The 24,944-nt window shown below is 42.1% G+C and overlaps 1 protein-coding gene across 1 annotated transcript in view; it reads right to left on the bottom strand.

The window, feature by feature from the left end:
- LOC103823257 (transportin-1-like) overlaps positions 1 to 17,625 on the bottom strand; it is a 153,202-nt gene extending 135,577 nt beyond the window's left edge. The window contains exon 1 of the mRNA XM_050986343.1: positions 17,459 to 17,625. Within this exon, the coding sequence (XP_050842300.1) occupies positions 17,459 to 17,467 (9 nt within the window). The 5' untranslated portion in view covers positions 17,468 to 17,625. The remainder of the gene's footprint in view (positions 1 to 17,458) is intronic.
- Between the last annotated feature and the right edge of the window lie 7,319 nt (positions 17,626 to 24,944).

A 24,944-nucleotide genomic window follows, 5' to 3' on the forward strand; every position in this document is an offset into this window, starting at 1 on the left:
CATACTATGCATATGGAAGTGGCTGGGGAAGTTGGTGTGGATTTCTACTCCCATGACAAATGGCAAACCCATTTGTGGGATTGTCTTTGCCCAAGGACCAGGGAGTAATTTGCTGGGTAATGCAGAAGGATGGGGAGACCCGGTGTGTGCCTCAAGGCAATTTAACCTTGGGGAAAAAATAATCTGTGTGAGTTTTATGCTGAAGGAAGTAAAGTAGCAGGGATCACATGAACTGATGAAGAATGAATTTTGTGAGGAGCAAGGAGAACGTGATAACAACCCAAACCGGGCTAGTGCCAGTGCCCAATGATCAATTATGGTGCTTCTCCTGTCCTGACCACCCATCCTGATGGACTGGAGCCCAAGTCATGGATCTGGAGGGGTGGAAGAAGCCCATGAAAAAGGAAAATAATATCTATCTGTGAAAGGACAGGGGATAGTAGTTAATGAAAATGTACAAACCTCTATGTTGGATACAGAGATGGTTTAAGGATGTAGCTTAAGTTGTATGTGTAGGTAAGAAGGGATTCCACTAATGAGAAATAAATATAAAGGATCAGCTAGACGACAAATGTATATATATAAAATTATGTGAGTTCTGAGTATGATGCAAATGCTATGGAATGGTAGAGATTGTATTGGGTCCTGCTGAGCTGGAGTTCACTTCCCCCTAGCAGCCCTCACAGGGCTGTGCTTTGCATTAAGAGCTGTAAAGGTGTTGATAACACACCAGTGTTTTGGCTACTGCTGAGCAGCACTGGCACAGCATCAGCACTGTCTCTCAGCACTCCGTCCTCATCAAGGGGCTGGGGGTAGGCAAAATCCTGGGTGGGGATACAACTAGATCAGCTGACCCAAACTGACCAAAGGGTATTCCATACCATCTGATGTCAGCTCAGATATAAAAGCTAAGGGAGAGAGGAGGAACTGGGGGGGTATTCGTTATTCTACATCATTTACATTCCAGAGCAACCACTACACATACTGAAGCCCTGTTTCCTGGGAAGTGTCTGAATATTGCTCGCTAATGGGAAATAGAGAATAAACCTTTTTTTCCCTTTGCTTATGCGTGCGCAAATTTTCACTTCTTTTGCTTTAGTAAACTGCCTTATCTCGACCTACAAGTTGTTTTCTATCTTATTTTCTCTCCCCTGTCCCACTGGGAGTAATAGAGCAGCTTGGTGGGCACCTGGCTTCCAGCCAAGGTCAACCCACTAAACTACTAAAGGCCACATCTTCAAGGGGAGCCTAGTGATGAAGTCTTCTTGCTCCAGCTACAGGAGGCATTGCACTTGCAGGCTCTTGTCCTACTGAGAGACTTCACCCTGACATCTGCTGGGAAATGAGCAAGGAGAGCTGTAGGCAATCCAAGAGACTCCTGGAATGTATGGAGGATAACTTCTTGAACCAAGTAATAGACAGCCCTACCAGAGGGGATCTGGTACTGGATCTGATGGTCACCAATGTAAGCAAACTAATTGGGGATGTCATGACTGGAGGCAGCCTGGGCTGCAGTGATCATGCACTGGTGGAGTTCATAGTCCTGAGGGACAAGGGTCACATAAGGAGGAAAGTTAGGCCCCTAAACTTTAGGAAAGCAAATTTCCAGCTCTTCAAGGAGAAAGTCACTAGGATCCCCTGGGAGACTGCCCTCAGAGACAAGGGAGTGGAACAGGGCTAGCAGATTTTTAAGGACATCTTCCATGGAGTAAAAAACCTAGTGAACCCCAGGGACAAGAAATCAGGCAAGGAAAGCAAGATGCCAGCATGCCTGAGTTAACCTGGTAGTCAAACTAAAGAGCAAGAAGTAAATGCACAGGCAGTGGAAGAAGAGACAGGTACAATAAGAAGAGTCTAGGGATGTGGTCCAGTTGTGAAGGGATGTAGTGAGGAAGGCCAAGGCAAACCTGGAGCTGAACTTGGAAAGGGACAAGGCCAGCAAACTGATAACTACAGACAAGAAGGCTGATGTACTCAACAACTTTTGCCTCAGTCTTCAATGGCAACCTCTCTTCCTACAACTCTCGAGTGCATGGACAGAAAAGTGGAAACTGGGGAAGCAAAGTCCCTCCAACTGTAAGTGAAGATCAGGTTCATGTCCACCTGAGGAACTATAACATACATGTCTATGGGATCCAATGAGATGCATCCCAGAGTTCTGATGGAATTGGCTAATGTAGTTGCCAAGCCACTCTCCATGAAAAGTCATGGCTTCCCCTCTGTGCCTGAGAAGATCCTGGAACAGATCCTCCTAGAAGCTCTGCTAAGGCATATGGAGGACAGGGAGGTGACTCGGGACAGCCAGCACAGCTTCACCGAGATCAAAACCTCCCTCACCAACCTGTGGCCTTCTACAACGGAGTGACTACATCAGTGGACAAGGAAAGGGCTACGGATGTTATTTATCCGGACATCTGTTAAACCTTTGACACGGTCCCCCACAACATCCTTCTCGCTAAATTGGAGAGAGACATGGATTTGATGGATGGACTGTTTGGTGGATGAGGAATTTGTTAGACAGTCACATCCAGAGGGTAGTGATCAATGGCTCAGAGTCCCAATGGACATTGTTAACAAGTGGTGTCCCTCAGGGGTCCATATTGGGACCAATGCTATTCAACGTCTTCATCAATGACAGACAGTGGGATTGAGTGCATCCTCAGCAAGTCTGCAGATGACACCAAGCTGAGTGGTGCAATTGACACACCTGAAGGACAGGATGCCATCCAGAGGGACCTAGACAAGCTTGAGAAGTGGGCCCATGGGAACCTCATCAGGTTCAACAAGGCCAAGTGCAAGGTACTGCACCTGGGTTGGGGCAACCCTCAGTATCAGTACAGGCAGAGTGATGAACGGATTGAGAGCAACACTGAGGAAAATGACTTGGAGGTGCTGGTGGATGAGAGGCTGGACATGAACTGGCAATATGCACTGGCGGCCCAGAAAGGCAATCGTATCCTGGGCTGCATTCAAAAGTGTGACCAGCCAGTTGAGGGAGGGGATTTTGCCCCTCTGATCTTGAGACCCCTCCTGGAATATTGCATCCAGCTCTGGGGCCCCCAACACAGGAAGGACATGGACCTGTTGGAGCAAGTCCAGATGAGCCCACCAAGTTGATTAGAGGGATAGAGCACCTCTCCTATGTGGAAAGGCTGAGGCAGTTGGGGTCATTTAGCCTGGGAAGAAAAAGCTTCATAGTGACCTTACTGCAGTCTTCAAGTACCTAAAAGGGCTACAAGAAACCGGGAAAGGACTTTTTACAAGGGTATGGAGTGATAGGATAAGGAAGAATGGCTCCAAACTGAAAGAGGGTAGGTTTACACTGGAGATTAGTAAGAAATTCTTTACTGTGAGGGTGGTGAGGCCCTGGCACAGGTTGCCCAGAGAAGCTGTGGCTGCCCCATCCCTGGAAGTGTTTAACACCAGGATGGATTGGGCTTTGACCAACCTGGTCTAGTGAAAGTTGTCCTTGCCCATGTGGGGGAGGTTGGAGCTAGAAGATCTTTATAGTCCCTTCCAACCCAAACCTTTCTTTGATTCCATACATTTACACTGTCTGGTTAAAAAAACAAAAGTAGTACATGAGAGTATAATTCTTACTGTGTTCTTAGTTTTTACTTTCTTCACTCATTTCTACAAATGTTTTTTTGAAAAAGCAGTCTTACAACTACATCTATAATACCAGATTTGAAGCACTATTGAATGAGCATAAAGGAACGCACAAAGTAAAGCTATGTTACTTTTTCTACACAGAGAGATTGCTGTTGTGTAGATGAGCAATCAGGTAAAATTTCTTGGTGACTTATGCAGCCTGAAATACACATTACAAGAATTACCAGTCCCCATAGCAATTATTTTATCTCATTTTATGTCAAATGCAGCATTTTATGTGATGCCTAAAGATTTTTTCCTTTATATCTGTAGCTTTACAGATTTTAACATATAGCTGTAAAATTTCTAACTCTTTGTCACTTTAGCATAGTAGCTGCCCTTTCCCACATATTATGCTAGCTTATTGGAATTCTGTTTCGTCTTGCTTTTTAGGCTAGCAAGGACACTATTTTCCACTAGAACTTAGAAGACACAACAAGAAAGACCCTGGAATAACTCCAATGGGGAAGAACCTGGGGGGAATTTACCTAACCAACTGCTCTTCTAATTGGATAATATTTGCTAGATATACTAATTACCTGATCTTATAAAATTGTACTAATCTAATTCCAGGTGCAGTTTTCTCCATATTGTGTACTGGAATGCTTTCAAGTAAAGGCTTGCTTTTATATTATCATTTTAGCACTCTTTGGAAAAGTTCTGTGTTCTTTCCAGGCAACATAAGCCAAAAGAAGAAATGTTAAAAACCAAAAATTAAGTTAAAAGTAATTCTTAATTCAGTTTTGAAAATCTACATAAACCTAAGGAATTTGACACATTAAAATATAATTTAATGAAGAATTTCAATGTAATTTTTACTTGAGTTGTAAGTTTTCAATATTCTAGGCATTTAAATACTCTAATGTAGGTTTGTGAAATATATCAGAATTGTATTCGAATCAGAGAGGATCCCTAACTGTGACTATAGTCTAAACAGCTAGAGATGTTAAATAATTTCCTTAAGATGTGACCAATAATGCAACTAATAAAGAACAAATGTTTCAAAGTTTTTAAATGGTTGTGGTTTTTTTCCTCCCCAAAGGTAAAAGAGATATAAATAGTAGGGAAAATCTAATTTTAAGTAATTAAATTTACTTTAAATGCACAGGTAATTTAAGAACTTTAAGGATATTTTAATAAAAACCTGTTGCAAATACCTTTACCATCTCTACTAAACAAATTTGATGGCATTTCACACATCATCGTGGTGTTAAAATAATAGTGAAACCACTACATTAAACTTAAAGCGATGAGGAGTTGAAACCACACTGACAGCTTAAATCATCTACAGAGAAGAGAACAAATTATTTCTCAGTTCTATATAACAGTTGTTATGTATTATCATGATTCAGAATCTGAGCTTTTTTTCCCTGCTAATGATTCTACAGTCTTCACCTCAAGGCTAAATTTACTGACCAGCAGCATTACAACATAATTTCTGCCCTTTCTCAGATTTTATGTAGAAATTCTCCTTTGGTGCAATGTTCACCGATGCCTTGACTCTCTCTCATAGCTCTCATTCTCCTTCTATCTGCCTCTTGTAGACCATTTATCTTTTATTTTGTAATTCAGTTGTAAGCCATATGCAAAAAAGACTGATGCTTTTTTACACTTGCCTAATGTGTTAGAGCTTTAATTCAGATGTGGAGCTTCTGGGTACTACTGCAATTTAACTATTAACTAAAAGAATATTATACCCAATTGCAAAAAGGTTTGGGCTATTTTCTGCATGACATGGCAGCAAATCTTTTTTTTTTTTTTTAGTTCTTGGGGGCTTTATTTTTCTATTTTTTATTTCTTTTAAATTATCTTCAATAATAATTTTGAGAATTTGACAATGCACTAATTAAAAATTACACCCCTAAATTAAAAATCTCTTTTGTAAAACTTGGTCTTACCATCATAGCATACCAATACAAATAATATCAAAGTTTTAGGAGACTCCCTTCTAAAAGGAACAGAAGGTACCATATGCAGATCACACCCACTCCTTAAGGATGTCCGCTGCCTCCCTGAGGCATGAAAGATGTGGAGAGCTTCCTACCCAGTACAGCCCTCAGATTATTATTCAGTATTGATTTTTCAGGTAGGCAGCAATGAGGTTGCAACAAGAAGTCTGAGGGCAATCAAGAGAGACTTCAGGGCATTGGGACGACTGGTTAAGGGATCAAAGGCACAAGTAGTGTCCTCCTCTATCCTTCCAGTCACAAGGAATGATGAAGGAAGAATCAGGAAGAGCCAGCAACTCAATTCCTGGCACCGAGTGTGGTGTCACTGACAGAACTTTGGGGTCCTTGATCATGGGTTAGTCTATACAACACCAGGCCTGCTGGGTTCACCTGTCTCAAAGGGAGAAAAGGATCTTTGAACAGGAGTTAGCAGGGCTCATTGAAAGAGCTTTAAACTATCTTTGAAGGAGGAAAGGGATAAAACCAAGCTTGCTACAGGTAAGCTGGCGGAAGGGGTGGGGGGGAGGCATGTGACTGAGGAGTGTGCTAGCAAGGTCCTTTGCTCTGCCATCTCAGTGGAGGTAGGGAATGGAGATCTATGTGGCAGCAAAGACACAGGGGTTATTGATTTATCAGAAACTATGGAAGTGCCTGAAAAGAATCACATGGGAATGAGGGCTTCTCCCCCTAAAAAGATGGCCAGATCAATAGCCCAGCTGAAGTGCATCTACACCAATGCATGTAGCATGGACAACAAACAGGAGGAGCAACAAACACTGCACAGCTGGAAAACACTATGATATAGCTGCCATCATGGAGACATGGTGGGATGACTTACACAACTGGAATGCTACAATGGATGGCTATAAACTCTTCAGAAGGGACAGGCAAGGCAAGAGAGGCAGCAGGGTAGCCCCTGTATGTTAGGGAGTGTTTTGACTGTCTAGAGCTTGCCAGTGGTGATGAAAGGGTCGCGTGTTTATGGGTAAGGATCAGGGGTGAAGCCAACAAGACAGATATCCTGGTGGGAGTTTGTTACAGACCACTCAACCACCATGAGGAGACAGATGAAATATTCTATAAGCAGCTGGGAGATTCCAACTTACCACACATCTGCTGGAAATACAACACATCAAAGACAAAACAGTCCAGGAGGTTCCTGGAGTGTGCAGAACATAACTTCTTGACACAACGAGAGCCAACTAGCAAACTGCCACCTTGGACTTCCAAAGGACAGACTTTGGCCTGTTTAAGGGCCTGGTTGACAGAGTCCCTCAGGAGGAAGCCCTGAAGGGCAGAGGGGTCAAGGAAATGGTTACTGACCTGCTATGCCACTTATACTCACAAATCTATGGAGCCAGATGGGATCCACCCAAGAGTACTGAGGGAGCTGGCAGAAGGGCTCACCAAGTCACCTGCAATAATTTACCAGCAGTCCTGATTAACCAGGGGGGTTTCAGGTGACTAGAGGTGAGTAAATATGATGCCCATCTACAAGGTTGGCCAAAAGGAGGATCTGGGGAACAACAAGCCTGTCAGCCTGACCTCAGTGCCAGGGAAGGTCATGGAGCAATCATCTTGAGTGCCATCATTCAACGCGTACAGGACAATCAGGGGATCAGTCCCATCCAGCATGGGTTTAGGAGAGGCAGGTTGTGCTTGACCAACCTGATCTCCTTCTATGACCAGGTGATCCACTTAGTGGATGAGGGAAAGACTGGGGATGTGGTCTATCAGCTTCAGTAAAGCCTTTGACACTGTCTCCCACAGCATCCTCCTGCACAAGCCGCAGCACATGGTTTAGATGGGAATACTGTTTGCTGGGTTAAGAACTGGCTGGATGGCCCAGCCTAGAGAGCAGTGGTGAACAGTGCTACATCCAGCTGGGGCCAGTTGCTAGTGGGGTCCTCCAGGGCTCAGTACTGGGGCCAGTTCTGTTTAATATCTTTATCAATGATCTTGATGAGGGGATTGAGTGCACCCTCAGTAAGTTTGCAGACAACACCAAGGTGAGCTGGAAAAAGAGGTTGTAGTCAGGTAGGGGGTTGATCTGTTCTCTTAAGCAAGTGAAAGGACAAGAGGAAACAGTCTCAAGTTGTGCCAGGAGAGGTTTACACTGGTGTCTTGGTTTTGCATGGGAGACATTTATGGAAGTGATGCAAAGCTTTTACCCACTATAAAACTACATGCCTCTGTGAAAAACACATTTAACACAAAAGAAACCCATAAAGTTCCTCTTTCTCTTCTGGCTGGCAGAGAGGTAACACGGCTGGGCCGCCCCTGCCACGGGGCCGCGCCCCCTTTCCCGGGGCACCCGCCGGACCCCTCCCCCTCCCCCATCGGTGGCCAGGCTGGGGAGGGGAGCCCACAGAGCCGGTCCAGGCCATGACGGCAATTGCTAACATCTGGCTGCTTGCTACAGCCCTGCCCCTCCCAGCCCAGGGCCAGCTGGACCCATTGGGCCCCAGGAGCAGCCCCGGGCCGGGGCCAGCTCCCGAATCCCACCACCATGGAGATTGATTTGCCCACAACCACCGGGCAGGGGGAAGGAGAAGCCACCTCCCCCCCCCCACTTCCCGGAGTGCTGCCGCTGAGTCCTGGCCCGGCTGATTAGATCCTAGACGCCCCTCCCAGACACAGCAGTTTCGCTGCAAGCTGCCAGCCAGAGTCAGGTGACCATCTACAGGCCCCAGGCAAGATGTTAACTCTTTCAGTGCTTCAATCCTCCCTCGAGTAAGAGAAAGGAACAAGATGCAAGCATGTAAAGGAGCAACATGAAGTCATCGAGCTCAGTGAAAAAGAAGTCAAGTCCCAGATGCGAGGGATGAGGAGATGCTTTAATCTTGGGGCTGAAATCCTCTTGTAAAGCTATTGGAGAAAGACTCTTTTTCCCTACAACCCATGAAGGTATGGGGAGATGAAAGTGTTCAAATTGTAGATATCGAGCAAAAGCCTCCATGCTAAAGTAAACAGATGTTAAAGAAGCTGTAATCTACGAGAAGTTTGAACAGAGAGAGAGAGAAGAGTGAAGACCCTGTGCCCCCAGGGAGAGAAGACCTCTGTTCCCAGAGATGAAGATGATTTTAGAGATAGATAATGAGAATTTTTGCCTTTGAACAGCTCATCTTTAAAACTGCACCCCATAAGTTGACATGGCCTATAAACACAGCTGTGGGAAAAGCTTGTGGAAAATGGGAGGGACTTCACAATTGCAGATTTCCTCGGGTGGCTGCTATTTGTGAGAGAGCCACAAGAGAACTGTTTTTTCTTGTGAAGTCTCCATAACATGAACAAGAGGGACTTCTCTCCCTAAGTGAACTGAAGAAAGACTATTTTAGAGGTGGTAAACTGACTGAAATTTTAGGTTTTGTTTCTTTACATTGTCAGTGGGAAGAAAAGGTTGTGGGGAGAGAAGTGTTCTGAAAGTTTTGTTCTGATTTTTATTACTCTTTCTTTTAGTTACTGTTAATAATTTTTTCTTTATACTGTTTTAAAGTTTTGAGCCTGCTTTGCTTTTCTCCTAATCCTACCTCACAGCAGGAAATAAGTGCAAAGGTGATCGGCCAGCACTGAAACCCACCACACTCATTGGTGTGCCGCCCAGGAAATCTAAAAATTGGCAAAATCTCAAATTGGTGAACCAAAACCTCTACAATTGGATATTAGGAAAAAGGGTTATCAAGCATTGGAACAGGCTGCCCAGTAAAGTGGTGGAGTCACCACCCCTGGAGGGATTCAAAGATGTGTAGATGTGACACTTAGGGACACAGTTTAGTGGTAGGCTTGGCAGCGTTAGGTTTACAGTTGAACTTGATGATCTTAAAAGGTCTTTTCCAACTTAAATCAATCCATGATTCTAAGAAAGTTGTTCAGCACGGTTAAGACCAACACTGAGTTTTAGTATTTCTTCAGAATTTCGAAATTGAACTTCAAAGTGTAACTGCGGAAAGCAGAGTTCAGTCCCATGCATACTCATAACTAAATTAGCACAATATCAAAGAACATATGTATAAGAACCAGTTTTCCCTAATATGCACTTACCTAGTATAAACAGGACAGTTAGACTTCACTCAAGTTAAAAATACAAATAAAGTTGTTTGCCTTTATTCAGGTTTTCCCAGATGCAATGCTGCAGTAACTTCATCTATACAAAAGTGTGACAACAGTGTTATGAATTTTATTACCTAAATTAATATCCTCTTATGGAGGACCCAAAGATTAAACTGCAATGAAAACATTACACTGTATATGACCACTTTGTTAAATTTCCTTTGACCTTGAGATATCTCTTGTAATCTGCACAGAAGATGCTACAAGGGATGTTCCAGGGCCCAAAATCGCATGCAACAGCATATTTTCTATAATTTCTTCTAATAGATGTCATGTTTTATCACAGATATAAAATTTTTCTATACTGGGCAATTTCTGAAATTAATGTCTCACTTCCTTATTTATCACTTTATCACCAAATCTCTCAATTCTAACACTTGATAAAACAAGAGCATCAAGAAAACTGGATGAAAAATATAAATTTTTCACCCTTGAGCCAAGAATGATACAAGAACAGACAAGAGACTGAATTGCAAGAGGAAAAAAGAGAAAAAAAAGGAAAAAAAGAAGCTTTAATACAAAGGACTCTCCAGCTTATATAGACCTATACGATACATTCTGCTTGATTGGCTAGTTAAATAAAAACATCTTTCTCACACACGGTCCTTGAGAAAAACAGAAAAACAAAGTGGAAAAACACCACCTGCAGATTGTTTATACTAACAAGTTATCACATTCCTACAACTCCCTAAAATTCTCACAAGCCACTGTGAGAAATTATTGCCATTTCTCTCTCCCTGACCAGGCTGGCATCCACATAAATTAATTCTCACTGCTGCCAAATTGATAAATCTTATTTTCTATTATTGTTTTCCCTACATGTGAAGATCTAAGTATCATCTGATTTTTGTGAAAATACTAACTCCGATAATGAATAACTCACAGGCCAGCTTTCAAACTTTCTATCATAGTATAAACTCAACTTGTATAACTTCAGATAATTTATGATATAGTTATTTGTTTTCAAGGGTATTCTCTTTCTCCAAAAGTTCAAGAAATAAGTGTGGCAAAGAAAGTTTTAAAGAACCCTTATGTCCAATTAAATCTGCATTACTGCTGAACTTGGAAACATCGTGAAATATTGTTGGAGGTTAAAATTTTTCCTTTTTTTTTTTCTTTCCTCTCAGGGAATTTTCTCCCGTTTTTTGCCTAGGAGATGGTGGCGATTGGTGCTTAAGAGGAACAGGAGATATGCTGGGAGAAGGAGCGGGGCAGGGGTGTGGTTGGTTTCCCTCCAGGTCGTGAAATGGACTGTAGCAGGAACTTCAGAGCAGCAGGCTGGAACAGCAGACACAGGCACAATTTTCTCTTGGGAGGGGCAGGGATGCTGCAAGATTTTGGCTGGGGGGTGAGGGGATGGGCTCGGCTCCTCACTCTCTCGCTCTCAGATTGGAGAGGAGATGGCCAGGCTACAGTTGCTGTGGGAAGAATTTGCTGCCACCACAGAGCTCTGTCTTTTACTGTTTCTCCTACCATAAGCGAGGCTTTGCTCATAAGAGCGGCCGTTGCACTGGGATCTTATCAACACCCGATCTCACTGGAAAGGACCCTCCCCATCTACTCGGATGTCTCAGGGGAAAACCTAGGACTCCTCTCTCCTCCACAGGACTGCCTCAATGCCTTCCGCCTGTTTGGGGGACACCAGCTGCCGCTGTCCAGCCCCGCTGATTTTCTGCTACTGCTTTGGGTTTCTTGCTACACTTTAACCCAACACCCTGTGTCCGCTTAACCCCCACGGCTCTTGCTGCAGCTGTGAAGTTTCTGCCACATTTTGTTTGCCACCCCAGGTGTGCCCACATCTGCTGTTCCAGCCTGCTGCTCCAAAGTTCCTGCTACAGTCCATTTCACGACCTGGAGGGGCACTGAGACCAGGTCCCTGTCCCCAATCCCCCCCCACGAGTTTGCAAAGGAAGCCCCTTTTCTCTCTCTCTCTCCCGCCAACTGAGTCACCATTACCCATGTGGAGAGGAGGCTGCGCTCACGCCACAGCGCCCCCTGCAGCTAAAGGGGGAATCATCACACCTGCCCTGCTAAGTCGGGAGCCAACATCGCCCCTGCTGGCCGTGACCGTAACTACACCAAAAGGAAAAGCACTTGACAGCCCAGAGAAGGCTGTTGTCAGGTCAGGTCTGGTTTTTTTGTTTGTTGTTGCCATTTGTTTGCCTTGCTATACATACATATATATATATATATACACACACACACACACACACGTAAAGAACTGTTATTTGTTTTCCCATATATTTGCCTGAAAGCCCTGTAATTTCAAAGTTATAATAATTCAGAGGGAAGGAGGCCACATTTTCCATTCCAAGGGAGGTTCCCACCTTCCTTGGCAGACACCTGTCCTTTAAGCCAGGACAAATATGCTTATCCAAAGCAAGACCTACAAAAAGACCCTAAAAAGGCAACCTCTGCTATCTTATTTGCTTATTTTTTAAAAACAGAGAGAGTTCCACCCCACTGGATCTAAGGTTATCAAAGCCTCACTATGCTCCATTTGCCCTCTTACATAGCATAAAAGAAACAAAGCAACAGCAGTAATCTCAATGCCTGCTAATTTTTAATCTCATGTCCAGAGATAAAAGTCCATAATTTTAAATGGAAAATTATTAAAGCATGGAACTTCATATTTATATTCATTTTTTCTTATCTAAAAGAAAGCCGTCTTATTTTTGAAACACATTGTACAACTATTAATGAGAGATTGAACTCAGTAGTGGTTACATGAAAGATTCTCCTCGGTCTCAAAATTCCCTTCTCAGTATCATCTTTTCCAATCCACATTTTAAAGGATTGCAAACGAAAGTAGCCAACAAATCAAAACATGTCTTGAAATGTACACTCTAAATGAAGGAAGCTGGGAAAACACCGCCAATTGTGCTTTATTTAATTTTTGTTTGCTATTTTGATTCTGTACAATCACCAAGAAATTAAGAGAATCATTAGAATGGAGAGTGCATAGCCTAAAATATGCTTCCTTGCTAAACTGAAAGATATATTATAAATTGCAAAATATATTACAAGTACTCATTGGCTCAGAGAACAACTGTAATAGGGTATTCTCCAGAAGCAAAACATAGTGTGAAATTACAGTGCATTACCCAGTTTTTAGTCAAGAAATACAAGACTTTTTATAGTATTTTCTACAGATAGGAGGACTTTGGAAGGGAAGATGTCTGAAGATGTTTGGTAACGTGACCAAAAGGCCAACTGGATTTTTACACATCAAAGGTTAAAGGATTTTTAAATAAACAGATATTTGAAGATGTGACACCCAAATACACACATTTGCACTGTGCAAGAGAAAAACACAAAACCAAAATTTTTTCAACCAATCATTTCCTCTCATCACTTTTTCTACCTTAATTCCTTTTCCATGGAGCTCCAACAGCATGTCTCTTCAGACTCGTGTTTTCAACCTGATGCTGACTAGTCTCTCACATAAGAGTAAAGAACGTAATTACATGATTAGAGTGTTCTTGTTAATGGAATTGGTTCCCATGTGCTCAAAAGGTTCATTCAAACCCGATCTTCTTTGGTTTTAACTACTTATGGACCTGAGTCAACAACTGAAACTTTCACCTCTTATGTCATCTCCACTTGCCTACATTACATCTAACAGAATGCAGTAAAATCCCTCCTGATTTTCAGGCAGATAGCTCAGGGCTTGACTGCACAAGAAAGTTATATCAGTTTAGTTTAAACTTGCTTATATGTCAATTTTCAAGATCCTGTGTGGAACAATTTCTTTAAATTTAAAGGCTGCCTTATGTTTGGGTTTTTTTTTAAAGAATAGACTCAAACTCAGCTGATGTGAAGCAGACTGAAATAAAGGCGTCTATTTGGACTTCTGCATTGATTTAGCTTATTTGGTTTAAAAATCAGACCTGAGCTTTTTATTCTCCAACAAGAATTACTCTTGTCTCTCCACAGTTGTCTGCTACTGACTTTCCTTGTTTCTCTATAAGAAAGGTGGCCAAGCTATAGTGCACATACCACTCATGTTTACTTTGTGATATGCTCAATCCTGAACTGAGCCATGGCTCCTGGCTCTCACTACTTTTTCACAGGCAGCAGAGTAACTACCTACTAAGTCCTATAAAAGGCTCTGTAAACACAGGAATTACTGCAGCCACCATCTGCATTCAACAACAATGAACAGCTTTACTGCCTCCAGGCAGACCTGCACTTCTAGTTCAGGATATAGAAAGAGGACCGAAACATGGTGAAGTAGGAAGACCAGGATTAGGGTGATGGCATACACACAGGGGTAACTAACGTTCCACTTTGTACTTGCTGGAAGTGAAGATTCAGGATTTGGACATGTGCAAGGGGAAAGAATGTGGCTGAAGTAAAAAATTAGAGTAAACTTCTGCAGGTGCATGAATGGATGGGAAAGGTGAGTATGAGCATTGGACTGCAATCCTAGATTGCAAGACAAGAACATCCAGTAGGAAAGCTGGGAGCAGAAAAGCCATAGATGAGATTCTGGTTTTGTGTGGTTAGAAAGACATGTGACTCTGGATGCCAGAAGTTACTAATTATGATCATAAACCTCCTAACTAGGTTTGGAAGCCCCTGGTCTGTGCTACCTCACCATAATTTCTGCAAGTATTTCCTTTTTGGTTTCTAATAGAGTAACAGTTTCCTTGCATCTTTGTACCTACTTACATACTATTTCGTATTCTCCAAAAAACATTTTATCTTGCCTTTTCCTCTGCTGTTATGTTTAACATAAATCAATTATTTAAATCAATGCCCTTAATGGCAGCTTCTACATAAGCACCATATTTTGAATGTTTAAGGGATTGCACAATGGCTTGTAGAAAATGTTATATAAAATTAATTCAACAGAGGAATAATTTAACAGTAACTTTATCCTCAAGGCTCAAAACCCCCAAGTTTTCTTAATATGTTAATTTTGTTTTACTAGAAATGTACATATACACAAACAAAATTTCAAAGCATTCAGTACACAGAAAATTAACAGTGATTTTTTTAATTGATTAAGTTACACTCTGGAATCTGGTCTGGAAAGGGAAAACTGAAGGCTAAAAGTGATGTTTGGAAATTTATTTCTATAGCATTAAAAGATGCCACATTCCATGGCCTCCATGTGCACATTCATAAACAGATTATTATGTACACTGATTTGTCATGTGTATGATATATCACATATATAAACCAAACAACACTGGGTCTATACAAATATATATCTACCAAATAAATATTTTTAAATAAAATTTCAATATTAATTACAGCCCTGATCCTGAGGTCCTATAGCTTCTGTATATTATACACATAAATACATATTTGTTTTTTCAGTCATCATATAGATATGAAATCTATCAAAATATATAGAAAACCTATCCAAGCTATCCAAATCAAGCTATAAAATAATTTAAAGAAGTGGAATAGGTGACAAAAATATTCTGTTACATGTACTTGAATGTTCAAAGAATCTGGAACTGAATTAACTAGTAAAAGTCATTTATGTGGTCAAATCTACTCAAACTTACAACATAATTAACACATGAAAATAATGGTAAAAACAGCCCTAGCCCTTCCAAAAAAAAAAAAAAGCCAAGAAAAATCCTCCCCCTGTTGCATATCACTGACACAATTCTACTGACAATGCTTTGATTGGTGCAGAAATTTCACAAACCTGTGGTCCAAACTTTTATGACAGTGACAATGCAGAGTCTACAAGAGATCTTTATCAATGAAACATTTCAAAAATATAATCTCAGTATTCATTTTAGCCCTGATCTTCAGACCATACAGATTCTGAATATCAGCTTTTATGAAGGAGGATTATACTTGGCCTTCTGCCACTCTCCTTTGTGGCTATAGCATCTTGGTGTGCCCAAAGTGGGAACAGGAACTAAATTTGATTGAATTAAACTTTATTCCAGATCTGCCAGTCTGCTGGACAGCTCTGTGTGTACCTATCACCTGAGTATAAGATAACTCAGTCCCTGGTGTCGCTCCGATTTACAACATGAACCTAAAATTAAGCACATATATCGGTTCTCTTGAATATCTGCATACAAGCACTCCCTAAACTGCAATCTAAATAAATATACTAGAAAAAAACATATGCCAGATAATCCAATAAGTCTACATTCATAAACCCACCAATAACGTTATTTTTGCCTTCTTGCCACAAGGCATGCTTAGCTCAATTTAGCAGTTGTGCTTACATTTATATCAATTTCAGAAGTCTCTGAAGTCTGTTTCACTGCCTATATCCAATGGTAAAAATGGTCCTTAGTCAATATTAATTCTAACCAGAGCCTTCCACCTTTAAGACAAGTAAACTGCTTTTTAACCCTGTTTTTGCAGGATCATAACTATCCCTTTTCATTATAGTGCTTTGAGCATAAGCTAACTAGATATTTTCACAGAATGGATCAGGTTGGAAGGGACCACAGTGGGTAATCTAGTCCCACCCCTGCTCAAGCAGAGTCATCCTAGAGCACATGGCACAGGATTGCATGCAGACAGTTCTTGAATATCTCTAGTGAGGGAGACTCCACAACTTCTCCAGGCAATCTGTTCCAGTACACAGTCACCCACACAGTAAAGAAGTTCTTCCTTAAGAAAAATTTTGAACAAATACACTCTAAAGTAATAACGATCATATAAAAATTATTCTTCCCAACTGCGAGCAGCTTTCCTCCATCCTCCCACATATAATGCCAAAATAACTACAGTTCACACAGCAGATGCAAAGTGAGGACTTTTAGAAACAGACCACAAACGGTTATTTTTACACACAGATGAGATTCTTCATTAGAATCATAGGCTCACTTCGCAATTCTAACAAAGGCTCCTTGTATGATCTTGGACATGCAATTATTTTTTGTTTAATTACTCACAAATTAACGTTTTGTTCAATTACTGTTGTAAGGATTTACTAATATCTGGGAAATATTTAAATACCACATTAAGGACTACTTAAAACAGCCAAGAAGGCAAGCAAACAAGTTATGAACCTGTGGTGACCAGAGTGCATAGCAGAACAAGCCTCACAGTAGGAAGATCTCTTGGGTCCTGAGCGCAAATTCAAGGGAATGGGATTACCTTCACAGCAAGGAAATTAAGAGCTTGAAGACTGAGCAAACCATTTATGCCAACCCCAAAATGCGTTTGTGCCTTTTGTACAATCACTCCACAAAGGCTTTACGAGTTCCATCAGCTATTTCCATTAAGCACCTAAACTAACAAGCTCCCCAAGGAAGCAAACAAACAAAAGTACAAAATAATTACGGAATTTCACTCCTTTCGAATATTTCTTAAGGAAAAAAAACCCGAAAACCCACCTAGCCAGACCTGGTTAGCAGGGACCCTCTACACCGCAGAAAAAAAGAAGGCAGGAAATATGGACACTTTCTTATATTCCCCAGGTGACTTTCACCGCAAGGCTGCGGGGACACCAGCTGTAGCACTGGGAGGAGCCGAGGGAGCGGGAGAGGTGGGTGGATGCCCGGTCCTCCCCCATCGTCCAATCTATCCGGACGAGACGACACAGCCCGCCAACGACAGCGGGAAGAGAGGGAGCAGCCTAGGTCCGGGTCCACATGGCTCCCCTCCCAGCGGCGGCGCGAAAACCCATAACGGCTGCCGGGCCCACGGCTGGCTGCCCAGCTATCCAACCGGCCTGACTGCCGCCCGTAGGCATGCAGGCAGTGGCTGCCGGAGATGGGACGTCCCAGCCCGCCCCTAGTAGCCCAAACACCTACCCACACCATCCCAGACCCCGACGGCAGAGAAGTGGCGAGTGAGCAAAGCAGACAATCCTCTGCCTCCGCGGCTCAGTGCCAAAACCCACTAAGGCTTCTGAAATGGCTGAACAAAGGGAACCTCGCTCAGTTGCCACCACCCCTCCGATTGGCCGGGGCGGGGTTCAGCGCGCGGTGCAGGGCGGGGCGCCACTGGCCGGTCACCGTAGCAACGGCGGCCTAGTCTAAGGTCCGTGGCCTCGGGTGTGATAGAGACGGTAGTGAAATGGCCGCCCGGCCTCACCCAGCCTTTCAGCCCCGGTCCCCGCCCTCAACTTCTCCCGGGCTCCCACTTGTGAGGAAAATCACGCTATGAAAAGCCGGTGTCCATAAAGGAGACAGAGGAGTCCTGCAACTTTATTCGAATAAAGGGAGAGTCCACTGGGGCATACCTCCGTGGGGTTTCTCTCTCGAGGCTTCGGAGAACGCAGCCTCTTTTTATTCTAAACTCCTGACCGCATGTTGCCCTCTTCCTTTCCCCATTGCTGAGGTACAAGAGGGTACAGCCTTTTCGAACCGCCTACTGATGCCCAAAACTAGGCAAGAAAATAAAACTCTATAGTCAGACGGCTACAGAGCAGGTATTTGTTTATTCAGCGCTAGTAGTGAGGGGGTCTCTCTGCCAAAAACTGATTCAATCTTCTTTAGCCTTAAGTTACATTTTAAAAGTCCTTCCACACAACGTCATGTGAAAAATGAGGTTCACTTTCCTGGTAAAATTTTAAAAGTTTTATAAAAAGACAGTAGGAGACAGAAATAAAGCAAAGGGTTAAAAATGGCCAGGTGCTTGGCATTCAGCTGTGAAAAATGCCAACCACTTGTTTTTAAAATTTTACAAGTTTAATAGTAATAAAATGATTATTAAAATAGCAATATCATTGGAGTAATAAAAATTTGGACAATTTGGATTAGGACAATATGAGACAATAGAAACAAAAAGTTACGGATGTCCGGGTACCTTTTTCTGGGCAACATAAGCCCGAAAAAGGACACCCGTTAACAAAGGATTAACCCTTAAAAACAACAGCCTGTTGCATATTCATACACCACATACATGATGCATAAATTCCATTCAAACACAGGATTCTGGTCACTGTCAGCGTCTTCCTCTTAATCCTAACGGTGTCTTCAGGACTAAACGAGGCAGGAAGAAGTTTGTTTCTTCTGACAAGAGAGCAATAAATTATTTTTCTCTGAAAGATTTAGGTGTCCTGTGGCTACTATCTTGGTGCGAGTCCTTTCTTTAAAAAAAGTATCTTACATATCATAGTTTCTATTTTAACATTATGTTATAGCCTAAAACTATATTTAACACACTACTTCAGAAAATTAATACAGCATAACTTTCTAACATAACCCATACAATATTCATTTTAGTATTTGCAAAAAGCCAATCATAAAATACACATTTTTCACACAGCCAAGAGCACACGGTTATCTTTGGAGATACCTCTTAAATACCTTTTCCCTTATATCAGCTTGTTGCATATTCATAGACCCTTATTCATAGGAAACATTTCCCCAAACTAGTTTACATGTTCCAAGAACTGTTTAGCATATCTTCTTCTTGGGTCCCACCTTTTAAGAGCATGCATGTTTCTTGGTTGTGGTTTTAGTCCATTCTTATCACCTCCAGTTTTTGGGCCTTGGTCCACACTGTCTTCAGATGGTGAGTGCTGATAGTTGGCATATCTGTAGCAGGTGTCCTCATCATATGTTCATTGGATGTTATCCCATCCAAACAGGCATTTTAACACAAGCATACTTATATCAGCTATTTCACGACAATGTCCAAACTTAATTAACAACAGAAATAAAAACTATATATTTATAACAAAGTTACTTTAACACCACACATATAAAATCCATTTTAATATTTGCAAAAAGCCAATATTATAATATGTATCTATAACAGTCACAATTACAACATAGCATACTCATATTTGCATAAAGCTGTGTCATGGTTTGACAACAGTTTGTTGCTTCTGTGGTGATAGTCTTCTGGTGGTCTTTTGATGAAGGCTTCTGTAGTCTTCCTCATGTTTGAACTTTTTGCCTCTCTCTTCAGCGCATGCCTGGCACTTCTTGTTTTTCAGTCTAACTTGTTTTTAGCTAATTTTGCAGTTTGCAAGTTCCTTTAAATCTTGCTATCTTTCTCTTGATTGATGCTTGTTATCTCACTGGCTTTGCTATCTTGCTTGCTTTGCTATCTTGCTTGTTTTACCTGCACATCTTGTTACAGTATTACTTGTGGTTAACCTTTTGTTGCATACCACTTAGGATTCAAAACCACGTATTCACCCCCTTATACATGTATCATCATTTTCCCACAAAATTCGGAAGTTCAGGTTGTCTGAGTTCTGCAGATCCACCTGAAGTTCAGACTGTCTGGGCTCTGCAGTAGACTTCTCATGGACCCATTTGTCTACTACCTTAAAGTTCAGGAGCTCAAACTGTAGTCAAACTGTCTGGGTTCTGTAAAAAACTTGGGCAGCCCTAGGTTGGTAGAGACATTAAGACACATTTCAAAGACATTAACACCCATTTCTCCTAAAGACCCTCACCCATCCAGTTTTTTGTAAAGACATTAGTACTCATCTTTCCCATTGCCACAGGAATTCTCTTTACCCTGCTGGTCCCCTGCTTCCACATGGCTCACTGCTGGACACATGCACACAGGCCTCGAAACCAGGTGTTGCCTCATGCCTGGGGATGGGGGGTAGATTATGGTGCTAATAACACCAAGGTTGTGGGTTAGATCCCCATGTGGGCCATTCACTTAAGAGTTGGATTTAGATGATCTTTGTGGGTCCCTTTCAACTCAGAATATTCTGTGATTTTTCCCCCTCAGGGGCACCCACACACAGTCAGTCCCCTTTCTCCCAACTTATCGCCGCCTTTCTCAGAGGCACTAGTGTGAAGGGTCACCAACCACTGAGGAAGCACGTTCCTGCTGCAAAATGTGTAACATGTAAAATTTTCTTTAAAAAGGATGTTCTTTATTCTTTGAATATTTTCAAGCCTAATCAACAAGAAGGGAGATTTAATCTGTGAAACAGAGAGCAGCTAACAAGATCTAAGTGATGCCCATGTGTTTAAAAAACAAATTACTTGTTGGCAGAATTGCCTTTTTGAGGTTTAGGGCTTGAGATGATTCAATGATCTCAGACCTAGAGGGAGGTTACCAAAGCTTGGGGAGAAGGATGTATCCCTGATAGTGGACACAAAGAATGCAGAATTTACAGGCCATAAGGATATTTGGCAGAACTCCCAAGAAAAGGAACGAACTAATAAAGCCAACTCAGCAACTGTGTTGAAATCAGCTCCGACTGGGTAAAAGGTGTTATAGATGGATAACGAGATGATTGGCTCTCACAGTTAAGGGATGAATATTGTCTGAATATTAAGAGAAGCTTTATTGATGTATAATTATGTTATTATAGTTTGTTGTTTAGATGTCCTCTGTTCTCCTCATAGTCCCCTTTTCCCCCCTCTGTATTGTTGCCATCAGACAGCCTGAGTCATTTAGGACAGGTAGAAAGAACGCGTGTACAAAAGCTTGTTGCTGGGGGAATGGGGGGGGGGGGAACGGGACACAGCATGACAACACCTGACCATCCAATCAAGTTGCAAGAAAGCAGTCTCCACTAATAAACATCAATTAAGAGTTGACTGATAGACTTTGGGATGGGCCAGGGGGAGGTGCCACGGTTGGCTGATGCAACCTCGAGGGGTATAAAACATGAAGCATTAATCTTGAAGATGAGCCAGTGACGTGGTAGGCAGCTGCGAGGGAAGCTCCCATATTGTAAAAGCAGGCAACCCCAACATCTGGGAAGAACGATGCATCTGACTCCATGATATCAGAAGGCTAATTAATTACTTTATTATACTATATTATTCTATACTATATTACACTACATCTAAACTGAAACTGCACAAGAACTCAACTGCACAAAATCTTGTGACTGTCTCCTGACTGACCATCAGGACACAGCTTGCAGAGATTGGTCAAGAAAACAAAACACTCACACCAGAATCCAATTACCAAACCCCTTCAGGTAAACTATCTTCCATAATGCATTCCACTTGTGCACAAACACAGGCGAGCAAATGAGATAAGAATTGTTTTGATAATTCCCTTCTCTGCTTCTCTTACTGCTTCTCTCAGGTTCAGAGAATGTGAATCCTTCACTCCCAGGCCTGTTTTTCCTTATTTAGTCCTTTTACTGTAATTGTTGTTAAAGTTGAATAAACCTTTTAATTTTTTTAAAGTGAGTAGTCATTTCTCTCAAAGGTAATTCTGGCAGGGGGAGATTGTGACCACTGACTCACAGACCACTGACCCAAAAGAAGAGGAAGACTGAGCATATGGCCTAATTAGCATGAGAAGTGAGAGAATTATTAACCAATAAAGGGCAGAATACAAATTAATAAGAAAAATTTGTAACTTGTAGCCGATGAACACCAATTCCTTTGTGTGCTAAAAGGTATAAATAGTAAAAAGTTCTTATAGCTGGTGTGCTTGATTTGTGGAATACCACCAAGCACCCAGGCTTGTACAACTCTGAAATAAACAATCAATGTCTCTCTGTCTTAGGTTGCAAATGTGGGATGTAGCTGGGGGTGTGTATTCTGTTAAAAATGACCAGATAATATTGGCTTTGCATTTATGGATTGACTTTTGCATGTTGTTATTGATCATAAGTATCTAGATATGGTACAAATATTAACTTTTTAGCTGCTTGTTAATGTAATATAGAAGCAAGGACAGATGACTCTTCACCTAATTAAATTTGAAAAGAGGGTATATTTATTGCAGCGCTGGAATCATGCGGAATATTTTCCAAAGGCACGCGTGAAGAGTCACAGGCTCTGGCTCTCTACTTATCCAAAAAGGTTTTACATATTCAGATGGTTTCCAAGATGCCTAATACATCATTATTATTATTATCTGTCCCCACTCCGTATTTTAATTAGCTGAATGTCTATTATGGCCTCGCAATTGTCCTCTTTAACTGGGTCAGTGGGCTCTGAAATGGGTCAGTGGGTTCTCTGAAGAGGAAGTAAGACGTTTTGTTCATGGTAAACTCTTCACCCATGTCAAGTAGGCAGGGCTTCTTGACTTGCTAGTCGCAGTCCAAACCTTCCTTTTGACCTACCGGTCACAGTCCAAACCTCCCCTCATAGTTTGATTATTGTTAGATGCCAGTTGTATTTATAGTTCCTGCCCTTTTACAATACTTCATTTATCCCCTGTCACTCCTAACTTTGCTTCAGTTATCCCCACCTGGTATCAATTAATCTCCTTGTTAAGCTCTAATCAAAATGTATGATCTTTGCTAACTACATTTCTTACTTAATCCTTTAATTCATATAAGCTCCTAATTAAAATATATCATTTTGACTATCTTGGCTGCATTCCTAGCTCAACCCCTTGACTCAGTATAATCCATCAGCTTAAGTATGTACTGTATTGCTCATAGAAATAGTAGTTTGATGAACGTATTGTACTATAGACCTTAGCAAAACATAAGATGTGAAAAAGCTTTTGTGTAACTAAGAAAACAGCGCAAGACCATCCACTGATTGACCCATCCAAGTGATAAGATAACAGTAACATAAGACAGAGCACCTGAGGAGACTGGGGAAGAGCTCGTTAACTCCTCTTATCAGAAAAGTGTGAAACAACAGGGATGAAATCACAGGAAGGAATAAAATTTATTGACTTGATCTCAGGATGTCATACAGATAAGTCAAGATGGAAAACCTAAACATGAAGAGACCCTGCACCATCAAAAGCTCTTGGGAATGTTTAAATAATGTATAAGCTAATGAATATACATGTAACCCCAAGAATGTAATCATATATAGAGAACATGATTTTAAGGGTTTTTTTTGTGCTCTTTGGCCATTTGTCAAATGCACCCCAGCGTTGGAAATATTGTCCTTCTTTTATCCTATTATTATTAAAAATTTTAAAATTGTAAGGAGTGAACTCTGTTTTTCACAATTGTATTGCCATCTGTTAGAGGTGGGGCAGTTATCTTCTGTTAATTAGGCCACCTGTTAAAAGCAGGTATTGTGGCAGTGAGGGTTTGATGTTTAGTCTCTCCCGGAAGTTGTTTACCACCTGTCTTCCCGCCTTTTCCCCATGGCAGTTATGATAATTCCAGATTCTTCCCTGTTTATCCTCCAAAATCCTGCCCCTGCAGCCTGTCTGTCATAATTTGCTACACCCATTAATCCAGAAGATTTGCTGTCAGTTATGATATTTCCCTTCTCTCATTGGTATGTACCTTTCCCGTTCCATTTTTTATTGGTATTATCTTTACATTTGTCCCCCCAGACCCCTCCTATCTAGCCCTTGATTTCTAAGACGGTCTCCTCCCGGGAATCCACCCCCTCTCCATAAAAGCCGCTGGTTTTCTTTGTTTCCTGCTCTTTGCCACTGCCCAGCCCGCACCCGCGCGGTGGTGCGTCACCTGCCCTGCTTCTGAGCGGCGCTGTGTCACCTGCCCCTCTTCTGCACTGCATTGCTGCCTTGGCACCACTCCCGCCACAGGAAAGAATAAAGGCAGCTCAGAGAAGCAAGCAAAGAGTCCTTCCTTTTTCTTTGCCCCGGTCCTTCAACGTGGGTCCACATTTATCAGCCACTCCTGGCGGTCTGGGATCCCAGCCACTGGCGTAACTGCGATCCTGCCTGCCAGCGGCAGAGGTGGGGCATGGCCACTCCTGGCGCATGTGCCGAAAACGAAAGGAGATCGGGGAGTGCGGGCGACAGGTGCAACCGTCCCTCCCGCAATCAGGACGCAACGTCAAGGTGGGGTGGTTTTTCTTTATCTCTTCCACAACCAATCCTCCCTCCGGGAAATATCTTGTTAGTGGGCCATTGAGTGTCACTGCATGACTGATAAAATTACATCATCCCATTGCAAGAAGCTCTGCCCAGAGGGAGGAGCCAAGCATTCCTACCTAGATATAATCAGAGATTTGGAACACCACAGGGAGCCTTTTCCCACTGGATTCCCAGAGGAGCAGCTTTCTTTTCCACTGGATTTCCAGAGGAAGACCAAGCCCATCTACACCACCACTGTACCTTCAGAGGAAAACTACACCTTTCTGTAGGATCACTGCTTCAACAGAACCACATTTGTCACTCCAGGAGGACTGCAGTCACCATTTAATCAGCCTGCTACCAACACCCTGATCAACAGGGTGTCAGGTTGTATTTTGACTCTGCCAGTGTTGTTTTGTATTACTCCATTATTACTTTTTCTAATAAAAAAACTGTTATTCCTATTCCCATATCTTTGCCTGAGAGCCCCTTAATTTCAAAATTATAATAATTCGGAGGGAGGGGGTTCACATTTTCCATTTCAAGAGAGGGTCCTACCTTCCTTAGCAGACACCTGTCTTTTCAAACTGAGACACTCTCTCAAGTGCA

The sequence above is a fragment of the Serinus canaria genome, chromosome W, assembly GCF_022539315.1.
Source record: "Serinus canaria isolate serCan28SL12 chromosome W, serCan2020, whole genome shotgun sequence".
Lineage (NCBI taxonomy): Eukaryota > Metazoa > Chordata > Aves > Passeriformes > Fringillidae > Serinus > Serinus canaria.